This window comes from Lissotriton helveticus, chromosome 11, assembly GCF_964261635.1.
Source record: "Lissotriton helveticus chromosome 11, aLisHel1.1, whole genome shotgun sequence".
NCBI lineage: Eukaryota > Metazoa > Chordata > Amphibia > Caudata > Salamandridae > Lissotriton > Lissotriton helveticus.
The window spans coordinates 852,803,876-852,822,902 of NC_136072.1; the positions used below are offsets into that span (position 1 = coordinate 852,803,876).

The following is a 19,027-nucleotide window of genomic DNA, read 5'->3' on the forward strand; positions in this document are numbered from 1 at the left end:
TCTTGGTGCAAGACTAGAGATTAGGGACGAATTAATAATGGATTGAACATGGGCCTGTGACACTAAAAGCATTAATTATGGAATTTTGCTAAAAAGGGATGTGGAGCTGTCCATGAAGCGTTATATACTTTTATCACAGTTGTGTAGTATTTCTCCCATATTGGAGTAAACTGTGTAAAACCATAAGTAATCAGCAAATACATTGCACTTAAATGCTGACTCGGATTAAGGTTGTAGTGTTGCTGTTGCTTTGAGCTCATTTATTGCTGTGAAAATTGCCTTTGACATATTTGGTGCTGAAAGGATTTTCTGTCAAGTACAATGCCTTTGCAGTTTTTAAAGATTTTTAATAGGCATTATTAAACATTAGTCACTCTAATTTGATTTCTGTGGAGTAAGTATGACATTACATGTATGTCTCATCAGTCTGAGCTCTTTGGAAAACCCATTATTTTGTACCATATTTAGGTAGAGACATTTAGGCTGTGTATGAAATTGGAGTATCAGTTGAGGTGGATGAGAACCCACCTTAAATAATAATCCCAATGTTTGCCAGGGTGAACCAGAGAAGTCACTAAATAAATGGACTTAACCTCTGGCAGCTTGACACAGAGCAGTCAGGTTTACCTTAAAGACAATGTGTAAAGTATTTATGCAGCACTCCAGCAGCAATAAAGTAAAAACACAATAAAAGTGCATTCAGTCTTATGGCCAACAAATATGGTCTCGCCAAAAAAAGACACAAATATCTGGGGGAATGCCAAATAAATGATGGTCATTTCCAACAGGCTGTTTACTAATTCTCATAATATTTAATATTACTGAGTTATGGATTAATCAATTATTTTGGTGACAATTCTAACACATATGAAAGACCTTAAATTACACATAATATACACTGGTTCTGAGTATTCATTTAGGTGTTCTGGGGCATAACTCCTCATCAATACCCTGTTAAAGATTCTCTGGCAGATCTGTCATATTTCTAATATCCTCTACATTCCTTTGAGTCTGGCCCAAAAAGTGGATGGGGAGCACCTGCCTGTTATCCTTTTCTCAGCACAGACCAATGCTATGAACACCTCTCTAGGGGCATGGGATATCTACCTGGGTATGATCCCTAAAATGAAGAGTACATGACAAGGTCTATGCTAACAGTTCTTAACCCCTTCGGCGCTGATGACAAAGCCAGCTCGTCATCAACGTTACCTGCGCTGCGCGGATGACGAGCTGGCTTTGTCACGACAAGCCCTTTTTAAAATTCCCGCGCACAGCGGGAAAACGCGGTAGCGCGGTAGGGGTTAAGTAGCTATTTCATTTCACTTAAAGCTCTGAGTGTGGGCAAATGCAACACATATTCAAAGAGGTAGAAACGAGGATTAATAAAGATATATCTTTTCATGCCAACCTTGGGTAGGTGCGCCATTTTGACACAAGCCCCGGTTAAACAGACTTTAGTTAATCTGAGTCTGTATCAACATTCATGGATATATGCACTGGAACCCCAATACTCCACTCATGGAAGCCTCCCTGATGCAAAGTAAAGCAAGGCAGTGCTGTATTTTCCCGTGTTGTTTTTTCTTTCTTTTACAAATCCACGCAAATTTGGCTTTGAAAATTACAAAATATATTTTGTGTCATGGCTGCACCAAAAGAAATAATGCACCAACAATGCAAACATTCATTTTATTAAATATGGGCCATAATCCTCTCCTCACCTCAGTACAGTTTCAATGTGCAGTGGGCCATCATTATAAGTTTACATCACTAATGCACCACAGAGCCACCAGCACTGTGAAAAATAGTTTGGCGTGAACTGGAGAAAAAACAACAACCGTTCCCCGCAGACAAGCGATATTCTTGTCATTAGTAAAAAATGTGACAATCCCTCTATTTATATCTTGCTTTTGTTTTCCAGTAGCTTGTCACCATAAGCTGATAGGAATCTGCTTCAGTGAAAAACACACGCGTGCCCCATCTGCTAAGTAAACAAGCGTCATTGCTTGGAATGCTCAAAGCTGACATTCTAATTCTAGTAAGCTAATAACATTTCGCAAAATACATTTGCTCATACAATAGATGTATTTTGCACACAGGACATTTTCAGTCCTGAGTTAGGACTGGGGCACCATGAATGCAAACTCTCTACATACTAGGTCATGGCTTGACTAAATTGCATCTTTGATTGGCAGCAGCAATAAAGGTTTCGGACCAACATATTGCCTTGAAATAAGGTTAATTGATCATGGCATTTCCTCTAACAATCAAATGCAGTCTGGGAGTTGTAGTCGTGCTTCACTTCGACTGAACCAATTAGACTGACACTTGAAAACAATGACTTTAAAAAAACAGAAAGTGCAGTGATTACAAATCGTGTCCCTGATGACATGGCTCCATCAGGTAATCTGATTTATTTTTTTAATTCTAATGTATCTCCGCATTTTGACAGAGGGAATGGGAAAAGGATCCTTTGCCTAGGGCGCCAAACTTCCTTGAATTAGCCCAACTACTACCACAAATGAGTGGGGTTATATGTGATTAACCTGTTGCAGTTAAAACATTCTCTTTAACGTTTTAAGGCAGTGATTCTTAACCAGTAGTCAGGTTCACAATGCCTATTCAGGTGGTCCATGACTGCTTAGAAAATTAAATAATATTAACAGATTAATAAAGTAGAAATTGAAAATCTGAAAACATTCTGAAAGTGTGAAAGAATTTAAAATTGGGGCAATAAAAATCAAGTTGGCATCCTGATATTGATTTGTAGGAGCAGTGTAAGTACATCAAACAGAATATAGTATGGATGGTGGTGGCATCAATTGAATTTAAAAAAGCCCTACCCTTTAAATTATAATTGAGACTTTTATTTTATAATTTGTGTATTTGTTTGATGAATGCTTGTTTCTGTAATTTTGTTTTGAGGTTCTAATCATCGAAATTTCTAAGCCCAGAGTACCTGGCTGCCAGGTAAGTCTCTGTGGGGTTCCCTGGATTCCAATAATATTTCTGTGGTGGTCCCCAGGTTCCACTAATAGTTAAGATGGGGTCCACAAAAGTCAAAAGGTTAAGAGCCGCTGTTTTGGGAACCTGTGGATAAATGATAAAAATAACACGATAATGAATTTTGAGGCCAATGAGGTTGGCAGAACTTTCTACAGACTCAAATAATTCTCTATTTCATTCAAGCTGATTTCATAGAAACTACGGGGGTACTAACAGCAGCCCCAGGCTGGAAGCACGCAATCAGATGACCCAAGAAATAATCTTTATCTCAACATCAAAATGTCTAAAATGGCGATGCCTGCTTCGTTTTCAGATTTGAAAAGGGGAAATTAAATTCTGAAAGGTGAAGAAGATCTTCTGTGGACCCTTAATAGAAAAAGAGTGTATTTCAAGGAAATGTACCTAGAGAGCAAGCACCTGTTGGCCAGGTTCTATTGTGACTTGGTAGCAAAATTACTACTATCATGGTCTCTAATGTCAGCCTCCATAAACCAACTATCATAATAAGCATTTAAATTTTCCGAAAAGTGAGACTGGAGATTTTCCAAAATGGGCCCACGTCTATGGAGCTCACATGTGCTTCCCTTATGCAAGAACTAAAATTACGTAGAGCTATCAAAAGTCATCTTCTTTAACTCCTGTGATCCCTCCCTACAGCAATCTTTATCTTATTATGGGGGTATTGAACTCATACAGGTCGAATATCTACAAAAAGGATCAATTCAACAAACTGCTAAGACACAGAGAGGTGGTTCATAGTTACTCCCCCATCGAAGTGCTCTTCTTCGAATTGTGGGTAGCGTCAACTCAAATCTAAGACTATAAGCAATTCAGAATATTGGCCAAAGAAACATACATAAGTAGGAATACCTTCCAAGAGGTGTGGCCTATGTAATAAGGGTGTGGCTAAAACATATAAACTAAAATTCTGTGATTCACACAATGTTTCTTCTTACCAGTATTTGGGTACCTCTCTGTGAGTTTTCTTTTACAATGGAAATAACAATAGGCACATATGTAAGTGATCCTCTGTGTGCTCTGCAGCGAGGCCAAGGAATGGATGAGCATGCATTCTGAACACCTTTATTACTCAATGACAGGCACTGCCTTCAACCTCAACTCCAAAGCTCTCAACTGTGCCCTGTCACGAGCACCCACCCACAAACTAAATTAATGTGACACCAAGAAGGGACTCATTTACAGTATGTTCTATACAAGAATCCTTCAATGCATGGATCAAACTACAGATACACTATATCTGGAATAGCAAATACTCTTAGTGGATGCAAGATGAAGTCAAACAAGGACTGCATCCTCAGCAACGTCGGAATCCAGGACAAGGCGCTGGAATGGATCATCTCCTTCCTCGACGGAAGAACACAGAGAGTCCGCCTCCCACCGTACAAGTCAGAGGCATCCGAAGTCATCTGCGGCGTCCCTCAAGGATCCTCTCTGAGCCCCACCCTCTTCAACGTCTACATGAGCCCCCTCGCGGCCATCGCACGCCAACACAACCTCAGCATAATCTCCTACGCCGACGACACCCAGTTGATCGTCTCCCTGACCAACGACCCAGCCGCCGCCAGAGCCGACCTGCACGAAGGGATGAAAGAGGTAGCCGAGTGGATGACGACCAGCCGCCTGAAACTGAACTCCGACAAGATGGAGGTCCTCATCCTGGGCTCTTCACCCTCCGCCTGGGACGACTCCTGGTGGCCTCCCGCCCTGGGCACCGCACCCAAGCCAACGGACCATGCACGCAACCTGGGCTTCATCCTGGACTCCTCCCTCTCCATGACCAGGCAAGTCAACAACGTCTCCTCTGCATGCTTCAACATCCTACGCATGCTACGGAAGATCTTCTGGTGGATCCCCACCGAGACCAGGAAGACCGTCACCCAGGCCCTCGTCACCAGCCGACTGGACTACGGCAACGCCCTCTACGCCCGTACCACCGCCAAGCTCCAGAAGAGACTCCAGAGGATCCAGAACGCCTCTGCCAGACTCATCCTCGACATCCCACGCACCAGCCACATCTCCGGACACCTGAGAGACCTTCACTGGCTCCCCGTCAACAAAAGAATCACCTTCCGCCTCCTCACCCACGCACACAAAGCCCTACACGACCAAGGCCCGAGCTACCTCAACAGCCGAATCAACTTCTACGCTCCCAAACGCCACCTCCGATCAGCCAACCACGCCCTCGCCGCCGTCCCCCGCATCCAAAGAGCGACTACAGGAGGAAGGTCCTTCTCCCACCTGGCCGCCAAAACCTGGAACTCCCTCCCGACCGACCTGCGCCTGACCCAAGACCACCTCTCCTTCAGGAAGAAGCTGAAGACCTGGCTGTTCGAGCAGTAGCGGCACCCCCCCTCCCCCAGCGCCTTGAGACCCCACGGGTATGTAGTGCGCTCTATAAATGCCAGTGATTGATTGATTGATTGCATCCCTGTCCTAGAGTACCTTAAGGGGTTTTGCAGTCATTGTTGATAAATTAATCTGTGTTTTGCCTGTAAAGGTAAGGATCTAAGCATGCAGGCCGTTAGAGACTGCTTCAAAGCTAGTTAATAAATTCTGAGACCTCGCAAGGCCATTCACATTTAACCGCTCTTATTGGACAAATCAGGAATTAGGAGGCAATTTAGATTTTTCACAGCCTGCTGGGCAGAAAATCTGGATTTTATTAAGGACACGGAGGCTAATATTATGCAAATCTCCTTTATTACCACCGCTCAGTAGCAACAATAGAATGTAGAACATCAATGAACATTCTTAGTAAGAATAAAGTCCCTTAGAAACCATCTCTCATCCTTCTTTGTTTAGGAACTGCGAAGAAAGATCAACGTGAGATAAACTTGAGGATCCAAAAACTTGAAGATCCAAATTCCACAGTTAAAATCCAGAATCATGTTATTCTGAAAGAAAAAGTAAACATCATAAATGGGAGGGTATAATAAAGAGGTGGGATAATATTAGCCTCCGTGTCCTTAATAAAATCCAGATTTTCTGCCCAGCAGGCTGTGAAAAATCTAAATTTTATGGCACGACACGGAGGCCATATTATGCAAGTTTAAAGTGCATTAAGAACATTATCAATTACATTAGGGATTGGTCTGAAATAACAAGACTTAAACATACTATCATTAGACCAATCTGCAGCTTTAAGGATATCTTGTAATCCCCCCCCCCATGCAGAATGCTTTTGATGCCGCAGCACCTCTGACAGAATGAGCACCAAAGATAGATACATCCACACCACTTTCGTGCATAACATTCTTTACCCATCTAGCTAAAGTTGGAGAAGAGACTCCTTTGTGAGGGGATCTATTTGAGATTAGAAGTTGGGACTCATTCGATCTTAAATACCTGGTTCTTTTTTCATATTCTTTTAAACATTTAACTACACAAAGTCTTTCATTTCCAAGAAAGAAGGGATAGAAGATAGAAGAAGATAGTGTCTTGGTTCTTTTTTTAAGATAAAAGCAAACCCCTTCGGGTTGAAAGGCTCTACTTGAAATATCCAAGGCTTTGACGTCTGAAGTTCTCCTAAAGGATATTAGACATAATAACATAGTAAGTTTGAAAGAAATTTGTTTAAGAGAAAGAGAAGAATTATCTCCCCAAGATGATAAAGTCCGAAGAACGAGAGTAACATCCCACAAGGAGGTGTATCTGGGACAAGGGGGATTTAAAACCCTCATGCTTCTCATAATCTTTTTAGTTAGAAGACTCTGTCCGACTGAGATCCCATTAATTAAGGAATGACCAGCAGATATCGCAGACCTGTAAACGTTAACAGTTCTGTAAGACAAACCTGAGGTAAAAAGATCTGAAAGGTAATTAATGACATTGACTAGATCAGTTGAAATGGGATCATAACATCGTTGAATGCACCAGCGAACCCATTTGTTCCATGCCAGTCTATAAGCTTTTCTTGTGCCGGATGCCCATGACTCAGAAATGAGTCTGAAAGCATTTGACGAAAGCCCAGGGATTTTCCATTGTCTCCTGAAATCTTCCATGCCGTCAGAGTTAGAAGGCCCTGCTCTAAAAGAGGGTGTATGTGACCCTCTGGATCTAGAAGAATTTCCTCGAAAGAGGGGATTAAAATTGGGAAATCCACGCTCATTTCCAAGATGGTTGGGAACCAAGCTTGGGACCTCCACAGTGGCGTTATGACAACCATGCACTGCTTGTATCGTCGAGCATGGAGAAGAAGGCGAGGTAGCATTGCAAAAGGAGGGAACGCATAAGGTGCTAGATCCCTCCAATCTTGAAGAAAGGCATCCACTTTCAGAGCTTGAGGATCTGGTCTCCAACTGAAGAAATTCCTCAGGTGAGTATTCAGACGGTCCGCAAATAGGTCTGTTTTGAAGGGTCCCCATCTGGACTGGATGGCTAGGAATACATGTCTGTTCAGTCTCCAGTTGCTGGAGTCTCTGAAATTCCTCGAGTACCAGTCGGCTACCTCGTTCTTCAACCCAGGAATGTGTTCTGCAACAACTGAAATACCTTTGCTCAAGCAGTAGTCCCACAGGCCCTTCGCTAGATCTGTTAGATCTTTGGAGTGTGGACCACCCAGTTTGCTGACGTAGCGAACTGCGGAGACGTTGTCCATCCGTAGAGTCACACAGCATTTCATTGAATCTTGAGTGAAACAACGAATTGCAAATGAACCTGCTAGTAATTCCAAGCAGTTGATATGCAGTTCTTTCTCCTGAGGAGTCCAACGTCCTCCCGTTGAGGAGTCTCCACATCTCGCTCCCCATCCTTCTAAACTCGCATCCGATTCTATTATCAGATCTGGTTCCTCCCCAAAAATAGCTCTCCCATTCCATGCCTCTACGTTCTTCAGCCACCAAAGAACTTCGACTCTCGACTCTTGGTCCAGAGAAATCGATTGGGAGTAGGAGAGGTTGGATCTCAAAGATCTTGCTTTTAGTCTTTGGAGTGCCCGATAGTGTAACGGGCCTGGAAAGATTGCTTGAATCGTGGATGAAAGGAGGCCCAGAATTTTGGCCAGTGATCTCAAGGGGAAAACTTTGAGAGTCAATAGTTTCCTGAGTTCCTTCCTCACTTTCCTCACTTTGTCGGAGGGGAGACGTAGTTCCGTTTGTACGGTATCTACCAGGAAGCCCAAAAACTGTGTTTGTTGGGACGGAACTATGCATGATTTTTTCATATTGACAATGAAACCCAAGTGTTGTAAGAGGTGAATCGTGAGATCCGTATGAAGTAGGACGGTTTCCCTCGACTGAGCCATTAGGAGTATATCGTCGAGGTAAATGATCAGTCTCACTCCCCTTTCTCTTAGCCATGCGACAATGGGTCGGAGTACCTTGGTGAAACACCAGGGGGCGGAAGACAGGCCAAAGGGAAGGCTGCAAAATTGGTATAGATGGTTTTCCCAAGAGAATTGAAGGAATCTTTGATGGGGTTCCCAGATTGGTATGGTTAGATAAGCGTCCTTTAAATCTAGTCTCGTCAGCCAGTCCCCTTTTCTTAAGATGTCCCTTAAGAGGTGTATTTCTTCCATTTTGAAATGGTGGTAGACCACCCATTGGTTTAGTCCTTTTAAATTTATGACTGGTCTTTGTTCCTTGTTTTTCTTTTCTACAAGGAAAATATTGCTTAAGAAGCCTACGTGAGTAGTCTCTATAATGGCACCTTTGTTTAGAAGCTCTTGAACCTCCACAGACACCAGTGCCCTGTCTTTTGTGGAAAAGGTGATCTCTCGAGGGGGTGTCGATTGGAAAGGGGTATCGATAAAGTCTATGTGGTAGCCCTTCACTGTGCTGAGAACCCAGGGGTCTTTGGTTATAAGCTTCCAGTTCCCAGCGAATTGTAGTAATCTCCCCCCCACCTTTGGAGGGATATCTGAAAGGTCTAGAGAGGTCCTTACCTGCAGAGAAGGAGCGTTGTCTCCGTTCGCCTCGGAAGGGACGACCACGGGATCTTTGCCTCTGGGGGTAAAATTGATTGAAGCCACTCGAGTTGCTGTTGAATCTCCCGCCTCCGCGGGATAAGAAGGGTCTGGAATTGGAGTTTCCACGGCCGGGGAAACGACCCCGCATTCTCCCGGCCCGTGTAAAAACACGATCTTGAAACACCCTCTTAATGTCTTTTTGGGATTTTTGTATTGAGCTAAACGCTCCGACATACCTGGCCATATCTTTTATAAATTCCTCACCAAAGAGGAAGCCTTGAGTGCTCTGACCACCGTCATTTTTTGCCAGTTCGATCAGTTTAGGATCGATTTTAAAAAGTACCCCTTTTCGTCTCTCTATGGACAAGGCTGTATTTGCATTTCCAATAAGGCATATAGCCCTTTGTATCCATTCCCTCAGTTCCTTTGGGTCGACCTGACGATCCTCCAGATAGGCTGATTCGGCCATTTCAAAGATCTTGGTTATAGGGCCAACCGCGTCGAGGAGGCGGTCTTGACAGGACCTCAAGCCCTTGTCAATCCCCTTTCTTGGGTCACGTGAAGTCTTAGATATAAAGGCCACTACCTTGGGATCAAGTTCAGGTGTTGTCGCTATCTTGTTAGGGAGTGAGGGTCTTGGACACTCAGAGCGAAGTCTAGCCCTGACTTCTTGGGGGATTTCCCTACGTAGCCAGAAGGAGAGATAGTCCCCAACGTGTTGGGAGGGTGTCCATTCTGGGGATAAGGGGTGTTTAATCATATTAGGGTCAAACATGGGGTTTCCAAATGGGTCCAATAGACCGATTTCTTTATCTGGGGCCTTGGATGCCCCTCCTGAGCTCCCCGTTCCCCTTTCTTGCGCCTCTTCATCGGTATTGAAGTCAGAGGAGTATGACAGGTCTATTTCTGGGTCCGAGCTAATATCACTAGTGATGTCAATAGGGGGCTCTGGGCCTTTTTCTTGCCCACTTGGGGTGCCCGAGGCACCATTTCTGTCACCGCCACGAGGGCGTGAGAGGGCGGAGGAAGGTTTGGTCTTTTTAGAATCCTGTCGTTCCTTACCTCCATGTGCCCGTTTCTTCGGAGCCTTGGTCGCTCCTGCTTGAAAATTGCTTGTAGAAGGGCGCGGGGATACTAGTGATTCAAATCTTTTGGTGATAGTGTCATCAATAGATCCTAGTACTTTCTGGAAGGCCTTGTTAACTAACTCTTCCAGGTGTCCCTCAATGTCAGATTGGGGCTCAGACATTTTAAGGTTAGAATTAAGGTTAATTAATTAATTTTAAGGTTAGTTAGTTAATTATAAGAAGGTAGTCTTGGGAAGCACTCAATTGTAACTCTTGATAGTGTCACAGCAGGCACTAATCTCGATCCTACTTTTTTTTTTTTTTTTTTGTAAATGGCAAAACGAACGCTTTAGAATATCAAGGAATAAGCGAAATGGGGAGTCGCTATAAAATGCCACCGGTTCGCGCTATTCCCGAGCAGAGATGAGCCAACTGTCATCTCGGTCGTGGAATCAGCGCGATCCCAGTCGCGCAAAATGGCTGTGCAATGTTGAGTCAATGGGGGCTTCCCAATTGCTCAAAATGGCCGACGCGCACGTAGAGAGCGTGCGTCGGTCGTTGCTAAGGCGGTACCTCTAATACCTCTAACCCGGCCCTCCTATGACGTTATTGTAGGCGCCGAGGGGGTCGAGGAAGTTTGTGGAGCCGGGAGCCGATCACGGAGGCTCCGTAAGGCGAAGTCAAGCAGAAAGGTGACATTTATGGGCTCCGGTTGCGGGGCGCGTTGTTATTTAAATGATGCTGCTCGCGTGACAAAGTGGAAAAACGATAAAGTGGGTACACCGGTCCAAAATAGAACCGGAGGTTAAGGGTGATAATAAGAAAGGCGGTAGGGTCGTAAGGGTGACCACGGTCAGAAAACAAGAGCTTTGAGGTAAAAGAGAGTGAAAAAGGGTCAAATCATTAAATAAATGTTGACACCTAGTGATAATAAGACATTATGAAGCATCTATTCAAGTTATCATGTCAAGCATACCAAGCATTCACCAAAGTAAAGTCACATATACAAGTATCATAATCAAGTATATATAAGCTAGCTGTAGAGATACTTATCTTTCTGAGCAGCAGCAACAAAGAAGGATGAGAGATGGTTTCTAAGGGACTTTATTCTTACTAAGAATGTTCATTGATGTTCTACATTCTATTGTTGCTACTGAGCGGTGGTAATAAAGGAGATTTGCATAATATGGCCTCCGTGTCGTGCCATAAAATCGGAATGAGGACATTAGCGTCTGCATATTTGAATAATTGTTTGAAACCCATCAAGTTGTTCCATCCATGGCGTCACTTGTTTGTTAGCCTTTAGGAAGGATATCTCCGACTTCATTCCACACTTACCAGATGCCTGAACTTTGAAGCTGGAAGTGCACAAATACGTAAGTAAAATCAATTATCCCTTGGGATCTGAAAATAAAAAATTTTTTATCAAAATTTATCTCAATCATACATCCATACATTCACTTCTTGTGTGGCTAATGTTGTTCTATATTCTATATATGAGATGGTGCCCGGTTCACAAACCTCCTATCTAGGGACTAATGAAAGCGCCTGAACAGTATAATAATCCGATTTATACATTTATTGATATAAAAAAATTCATTAAAATCATTACAAAATATCACAATAACACAAATACATTAACAATGTTCAAACAATATAATTAAAACCCAGCAAGAGACCAAGTTCCGTGATTTTGGTCAATCATCGGTATGTCAACTCAAGGGAATCACATAAGGTCCACAATCCAATTGATCAATTCTGGGACCTGGTTCCTTGAATTTGACGTGTATAGCAAATGCGTCGACGCGTTTCGGTGTGTAGTTTTATAAAAACACCTTTATCAAGACCACAATTTCGTCTCTTTCGTGCTTGCAATAATGTTCAGTAAACTTATCTGGTGGGGGACTAAACTCCGTCCAATGCTAAAGATAGCGTCTGGTACGAGATTTCAATTTTCAGATTTTACTCTTTAACGTGTCCTAATATGATATAGAGGTACACGTGCACTTGTAGTTGAACGCGGTATTTCGTGAGTATTACTTCAAGCTTCCAGAGCCGTTTTAAAGAAGCAGCATCAGGTCGCCATATACGGTGGATCCTGGTATCGTATGTGGCCGCGTCTGCTCTGGAGTCAGCAAAGAATGAACCTCTATATAATATTAGGACACGTTAAAGAGTAAAATCTGAAAATTGAAATCTCGAACCAGACGCTAGCTTTAGCATTGGACGGAGTTTAGTCTCCCACCAGATAATTTTACTGAACATTATTGCAAGCACGAAAGAGACGAAATTGTGGTCTTGATAAAGGTGTTTTTTATAAAACTACACACCGAAACGCGTCGACGCATTTGCTATACACGTCAAATTCAAGTAACCAGGTCTCAGAATTGATCAATTGGATTGTGGACCTTATGTGATTCCCTTGAGTTGACATACCGATGATTGACCAAAATAACGGAACTTGGTCTCTTGCTGGGTTTTAATTATATTGTTTGAACATTGTTAATGTATTTGTGTTATTGTGATATTTTGTAATGATTTTAATGAATTTTGTATATCAATAAATGTATAAATCGGATTATTATACTGTTCAGGCGCTTTCATTAGTCCCTAGATAGCAGGTTTGAGAACCAGGCACCATCTCATATATATAGAATATAGAACAACATTAGCCACACAAGAAGTGAATGTATGGATGTATGATTGAGATAAATTTTGCTAAAATTTTTTTTATTTTCAGATCCCAAGGGATAATTGATTTTACTTAAGTATTTGGTACCCTGTCCCTTGGATAGCTGGGCCACTCTCTTTATTTTTCCACATTTGCTGGAAGTGAACATACAGAAAAGACCACTGAAGCAAGGCCACGCTCAGACCTCATTTAGAAATCAAATACTACTCTGATCATTAGAGTGTACCTCATATTCCAATGTGTCCCCTGCTGGATTAAGCTGTCAGGGTAGCTCAGCAAGTAAAATCCATCAACTGACAAATAATGTGATTTAAAATCCCATCAAGGCCGCCTTTTAGCTCTCCAACCTTCTACGGTTGGTCATTTGAATGCCAATGATTATGTGATAGCAATATGTGTTATTACCAGTGCTTAGAAACAGCAGAACCTGGGTATAAAGTGCTCTATATAAAGTTTTCAATACAATACTTATTAATAAGAATAAGAACTACATTGCTTGCTACCCTGGGTCTTTGATGTTCATATACAGGTTACACTTAGGTGGTACCTCGCTGTGTGGAAAGAAGAGTAGGATCTCCAAAGACAAAATGTAGAATTACTTACTGGATTTTCTTGGTGAAATTCTTAGAAACAATCCCTCCTTCTTCTTGCTGTTCTTCGTGTTTTCCTTCAATGGTAAACAAGACAAAGTGCAAAAAACCTGTTAGGACCTTGATTTACTGAGAATCTACTGCATGCACAAAGAGGTCTAGCTCTAGAGCAGGCTTTAGAATGTACACAAACTATACACAAAGCATTTATGTATACAATACACAAAAGTATATATTATATAAATATATATCTCCTAAAGATATATATATATATATATATATATATATATATATATATATATATATATATATATATATACATAAAGGTGTAAATATATATATATATATATATATATATATATATATATATATATATATACATAAAGGTGTAAATATATATGTCTCTCTCTCTCTCTCTATATATATATATATATATATATATATATATATTTAAAGGAGATATAAATATATATATATATATATATATATATATATATATATATATATATATATATATATATATATATATATACTGCCTACGTCCTTTATCTCTGTGATAACTCTTGAAGGTCTATTGACATGTTAACATATGCGTTTCGCAATAAATTGTCCAGCCCTCCAGCCTTTGTTGTAACTTTTCTAATAACCTGGTCAGGCCTTTTGTATCCGACATAAGGACCCCCAAAAACTATGCCCTGTATCCTTTTTCGTTAGCATGTATTGTCGCCATAGCCAACCCAGACGTGTCGGTTTGAGCATCAGCTTCTCCAGCAAGACAACTATCATGAAAACATTTAAAATTGAACACGTGCACACAATTACTGATGACTAAGCAATGTTCAATGCCAATGCAGGGACATATTAAGGATTTCCAGTGCCCTGGGCCAATCGTGTTTTGTGGGCCCATCTTCATAATAACTTTACATTTATGATCAAAGTTCAGCTCTTTCTGGCCCTCTTTGGCCAGATCACTGACGTGGCACTGTGGTCCAAATTCTAAATGTATTTACATCTAATATTCAGGGAAACTGAGGTGTGTTTTCAGTATTATAATTCAGCAGCAGCTCACCAATATTGCTGCTAATAATCTTTGTGACCCCCTGCCATTTCTCATAAGTAAGGGCCTGTTTTAATCTAAAAGAAACAGGTTTCTTTTGAATGTTGCATGGTGTTGAAAAACATACAGTTCTCTGCCAAATGTCTGTTATAGACTCCAATCCATCAACCCCATTCGAAATAAATGAAAGGAAAACGGTATTTAAAGCAATCCGTTAAGAATTATCCAAGGTCATCAGAGCAAGGACAGAGCTGGCTCTATCAGAGGGCCCCCTGAAAGCATGGGGCGCTGGGCAAGGGCCCACTTTGCTCATGCCTTAAAACGTCTCTGTATAAGGATTAGTAGAGTGCACAACGGGAGATTGTGCCTGAATCAGTATTTGTATACAGGTCCAAACTGGAAACCAAACTCGGCCCTGGCAAAGTGCTCGGCCGGCCCTCCTTACCCCCGGGGGGTTGTGGGTGCTGCCGAGCTCTTTGCCGGGGCCGGTTTTCGGCCGATTTTGTTACAGGGCCAATTTTGCAGCGAAAACCGCCTTGTATCAAAAATGGCCCCCTGGGCCCCAAACCGGCCCCCACCAGTGCGGCACACCGGGGAATGCCCGGTGCCCACTATGGCCAGTCCGGCCCTGTTTGCATAGGTGGAGGAATGGAGGCATAAATGAAGAGTACTGGAATATTCTTTGGAAAGTAATGCTGCTTATAAAACAGAGAGAGGACAGAATGAGAGAGTACAGCAAGTATGAGCAAGAAAAAACGTGAACAGAAATAGAAGCAGAGAAATGGCATGCGAGAAAGAGAAACCTTTAAAAACAAGGGGAGGAGAGAGAACCAAGGTCCAAGATGGAAAAGCTCTTAATTAATCACAAAAACAAATTACATCCAACAGACAAGGCCATCCTCGGCGCCGAGGCTTTACAGAGCGTTCCGTGTTTTGTAATAAACGTGTTGAAGGTTTGAAGCTGTTTTACAAGTTCCAACCAGTCCTAATCCTGAACACAGCAAGAAAACAAAAAGTACAAAGTAGATTGCCAAATCTCTCACATCCAACATTTTAAGGTTTATATTTCAAAAGAGCAAGTTAAACATTGTGGCAACGAAAATACGTGGGTAAGCGAACGTAGGTAGAAGCTCTGAAGTGAACTCTACCATCATTATGAAAACTTCCTTTCAAAACAATAATGGAAATTGGCAGGCAAGTGGTGGAAGGATCCTGTGTGTGCATGAACCCTGTAGTCACTATATAAATAGAAAACATTCAGGGTCAGGAGTAAAGAGACAATCAACGCAATGTTCACATTTGTTTGTTGCAATAACAGAATGCTGTCATGGACAGGTTGCCAAATGGCAACCATGAGTTGTTTTCTCCTGGTCACTAATTCGTTCAGAAGTGGCCTAGTAGAAAGTCAGGAGATGTCCAGAAAAGCCCTACCCTGTTGGGGCAAGATGTTATCCAAGGCGCTCATTCCATGAGCAGTGCTATTTATTGTGGTAATTATACACCCCTAGTTGCAGAGTGTACTGGGTGCGTAATTACCACACCTTTCTAGATGTTAGACCGCGGAATGGGAGGCAAGGTGGAAATAGTATGTTTTTGTATATTCACCTTGAGAACTCGGAAAGTGAACGCTTTATGGACACAATTTATGGCAGGTTTAGCCTAAATTGTGCAAGCAAACACTAGCAGGATGAGCTATTACAGCACCACCTAAAATCCCAGATTGTGTACATGCGCATTTCTACCAAAATCGACGTTAGCACGTGTCCTAGAATAAGTACTCATACAAATGGTGGGTGTGCAGACAGCCCCATGGTCCCCTTGTTCAGGGTGCAAGCAAATGATCATGAAAATTAGCTGAAGAACCATAAACTCAAAAGCATATGGCTCGCATTTCAGATGGTGCAGGTATTGAGGAAACTAGCCGCAGGGGTAGGTGACCCTTAGGGAAGTTCTGCTTCTGTGATGCCTCAAACTAAGGGGAGACGGGATCCACTAAAGGTGAGCAAGGAAAGAGGCGGATATCTAAAAGCAGAGGAATATTTTGGTCACTGGGGGCCCAGTGCCAGGTTGGATTTGCCAAAATGTCTGGGGATTAGAAAAGAGAGGGGCGAGGGGGAAAGGAAACTCTCTACATGAAATTGGGCATTGAGGTGGAATTTCCTACTATGGCGGAAACAATCAGTGAGGATCTGGCAAAGGGGATGGATTAAAGTGAGTGAAACTCTCTACTGGGAGGTGGGAAGGTTGGGGAATACTATTCAGGAGAAAAAGCGGGGAGGAAAAGTCCCTCATGGATAAGAGAGAGTGAAATCCCCATTGTGGAGAGAGTATAGGGTTGATCATGGGAATGATGTGAATATAAGTCACAGAACTCTATCATATTCTGACGACGTCTGTAAGCGAAAACGTATGAGTTAATTATAACAGTTTTAAAGTTTTACCTTTTGTTTTACATCATGTTTTCTTTGAAACGACTGGTTATTTTTTGCCTAACTATGCCCGGTCCCTTGTTGGGCGATTGACCACAAGGTTGCATCTAGGTTTTTTTTTCAGCTAAGCATCTTCCCCAGGACATAAGATCAGACTATATTCACCTTAGCTAGGCATCATACCACTTGAGGGATGGAACGCATATATGTAGTAATCATCATTGCTATTAGTAATTAAGAATGATAGGCTGTATTGTTGTTTCTGACAGAGCACTTCAACCAAAGCGGCCACCACTCTTATCCCTTAGAAAACTTCCTGAATTAACACTACTGTTGATCCCTTTGCAATTTTTCACCGATTGGGCTAACTACATGTTGTTATAAATAACACTTTACCTTGAGAATTTTTCTGCCGTTAACACTTTTCAGGTTAGCACCATGTGCGGATCACAACAGCAAACTGTTTTATACTCTTCCAATCCCTAATTTTAGATTAAAGTGTATAATGAAGCATCTACGAATAGCCCTTCTCTGTGGCACTGTTTCTTATTTAGAGGTATAGTCTGGGATGTCTATGATTATTTCCATAGCGCTTAATCTTAACAAAGAAAAGCCAGGTACTAACCAGCATTAAGAGAAAGACATGACATGGAACGATTTGTGTCATGGTGGCTCTCTGAAATGACAACACGCTTACAATCTGTCCCACTTGCTTTGAGATTTTGTTCCCCATAATTTCTGCATTAACAGCAAAAAATCTTCCATAACCATGCACATTTTTGGAATTCCCAGAAGGTGGTATGCGTTAATCTTAAAAGGAACAGTACTAGGTTAGACTATCTTTTTTCTATATCGAGGCGTGTTCATAGACATATTTGTGTGTTTCAACCAACTGTTTGAAATCAGGGTGTATGAAATTTGAAAGTTTTTTATTTTTCGTAAAATGCACAATTTTCTACAAATTATTTGTAATTACACGTCTTACTTGAAAATTGCATATTAGGGCAAACTTTGTGTAGACTTTTAAAACAAGATACAGACAGGAGTCTGGTTCGAGAAAAAATATCTGATTGAGACGTGTTTTAATTGAATCAGTCTCATATGAGCAAAGATCGTGTGAAATTTTAATTTTTGCAAAATGGGGAAAAGTGTACACATAGTGCATATCACACAATTCACAAATTCCAGGAGATTATGCCTGCATAACGGACATTTCACAATGGCCTAGTTTAAAAGTGACCCTGACAATATATATAACCATGGTCACTGGAATTATGCAGCAGAGAAGGACGAAATTATGAAGCAGCATTTACTAAATTATGCAGCTAAAAAAAAGGCAAATTACGAAGCAAAATGTGGCACATTGTGAGGATGTCTTACTGTATCATTGTGTCTACTTTTCTATGCAGCTAGTGTCAATGCAAAAGCAGCCCTAGCCGCAAGGTCACATGATTCCAAATGCCCTTTATTTAACTTCTATATGCATAGAGGTGGAGTTAAGAATATTAAAATTCATCCTTCCTCTATATGCACTTCCCTTTCAATATTTTGTACCTCAATATCCTTTCCATGATATTAGTGTATCATCATATTCTCTCATCCTCGATATTCCGTAGTACAATCGTTGCACATCCAAGCTCTGTATCGCTCTTACCATCTCTGCTGTCACTACCAAGCTGAACTGTAACCAAAGTCATCCAAAAGTAACAAAACTAAAACCACTGTAGGAGAAACCACACTTCTGTCTCCCAGGACCAACTCATTCTAAAATCCACTTCACGGGCGCCAACCACAACTATAGCCCACCCCCCATTCCAGCTTAATCTCTTCCCCATGCACTTGCTTAAGAATGTCACTCTTTTTTAGATAATTCGACCGGCGCTAATATTCCACTTCTTTGTTATTGTAGCGGAAACTTATCACTCCTAAGGGTATCAAGGCGCTGGGGGCTGTGGGGGAGATTAAGTGATCTGTTGCCCAGAGTCACATGATGCTGAGCTGAGCTGCTGCTGGTGATCGGAGTCAGCTGCTCTGGCCGCTGCGCCACTCCTCTCCCATATCACTTGTGCATGTTTGCCTGGGTCTTCAGAAGAGGCGCCTAGGCTTCTGCAGATGAGAGTGCGAGATGATTCTTTAATCTCTGCCTAAATTGTGTGTAAGGATCAATCATCATTACTTATTCATGAGTTTACTGCTAATGTAGACGTAATGGGCAAGCTTTGCGGGAAGTACACAGAGCCCTCCCGGCTGAGTCGTGTTTGAA

General features: G+C 41.9%; 1 protein-coding gene across 1 annotated transcript in view; it reads right to left on the reverse strand.

Moving 5' to 3' along the window:
* The window catches only part of HSPB8 (heat shock protein family B (small) member 8), a 121,782-nt gene that overhangs the window by 41,626 nt on the left and 61,129 nt on the right, over positions 1 to 19,027 (reverse strand). The window contains exon 2 of the mRNA XM_078667088.1: positions 13,292 to 13,355. Within this exon, the coding sequence (XP_078523214.1) occupies positions 13,292 to 13,355 (64 nt within the window). The remainder of the gene's footprint in view (positions 1 to 13,291; positions 13,356 to 19,027) is intronic.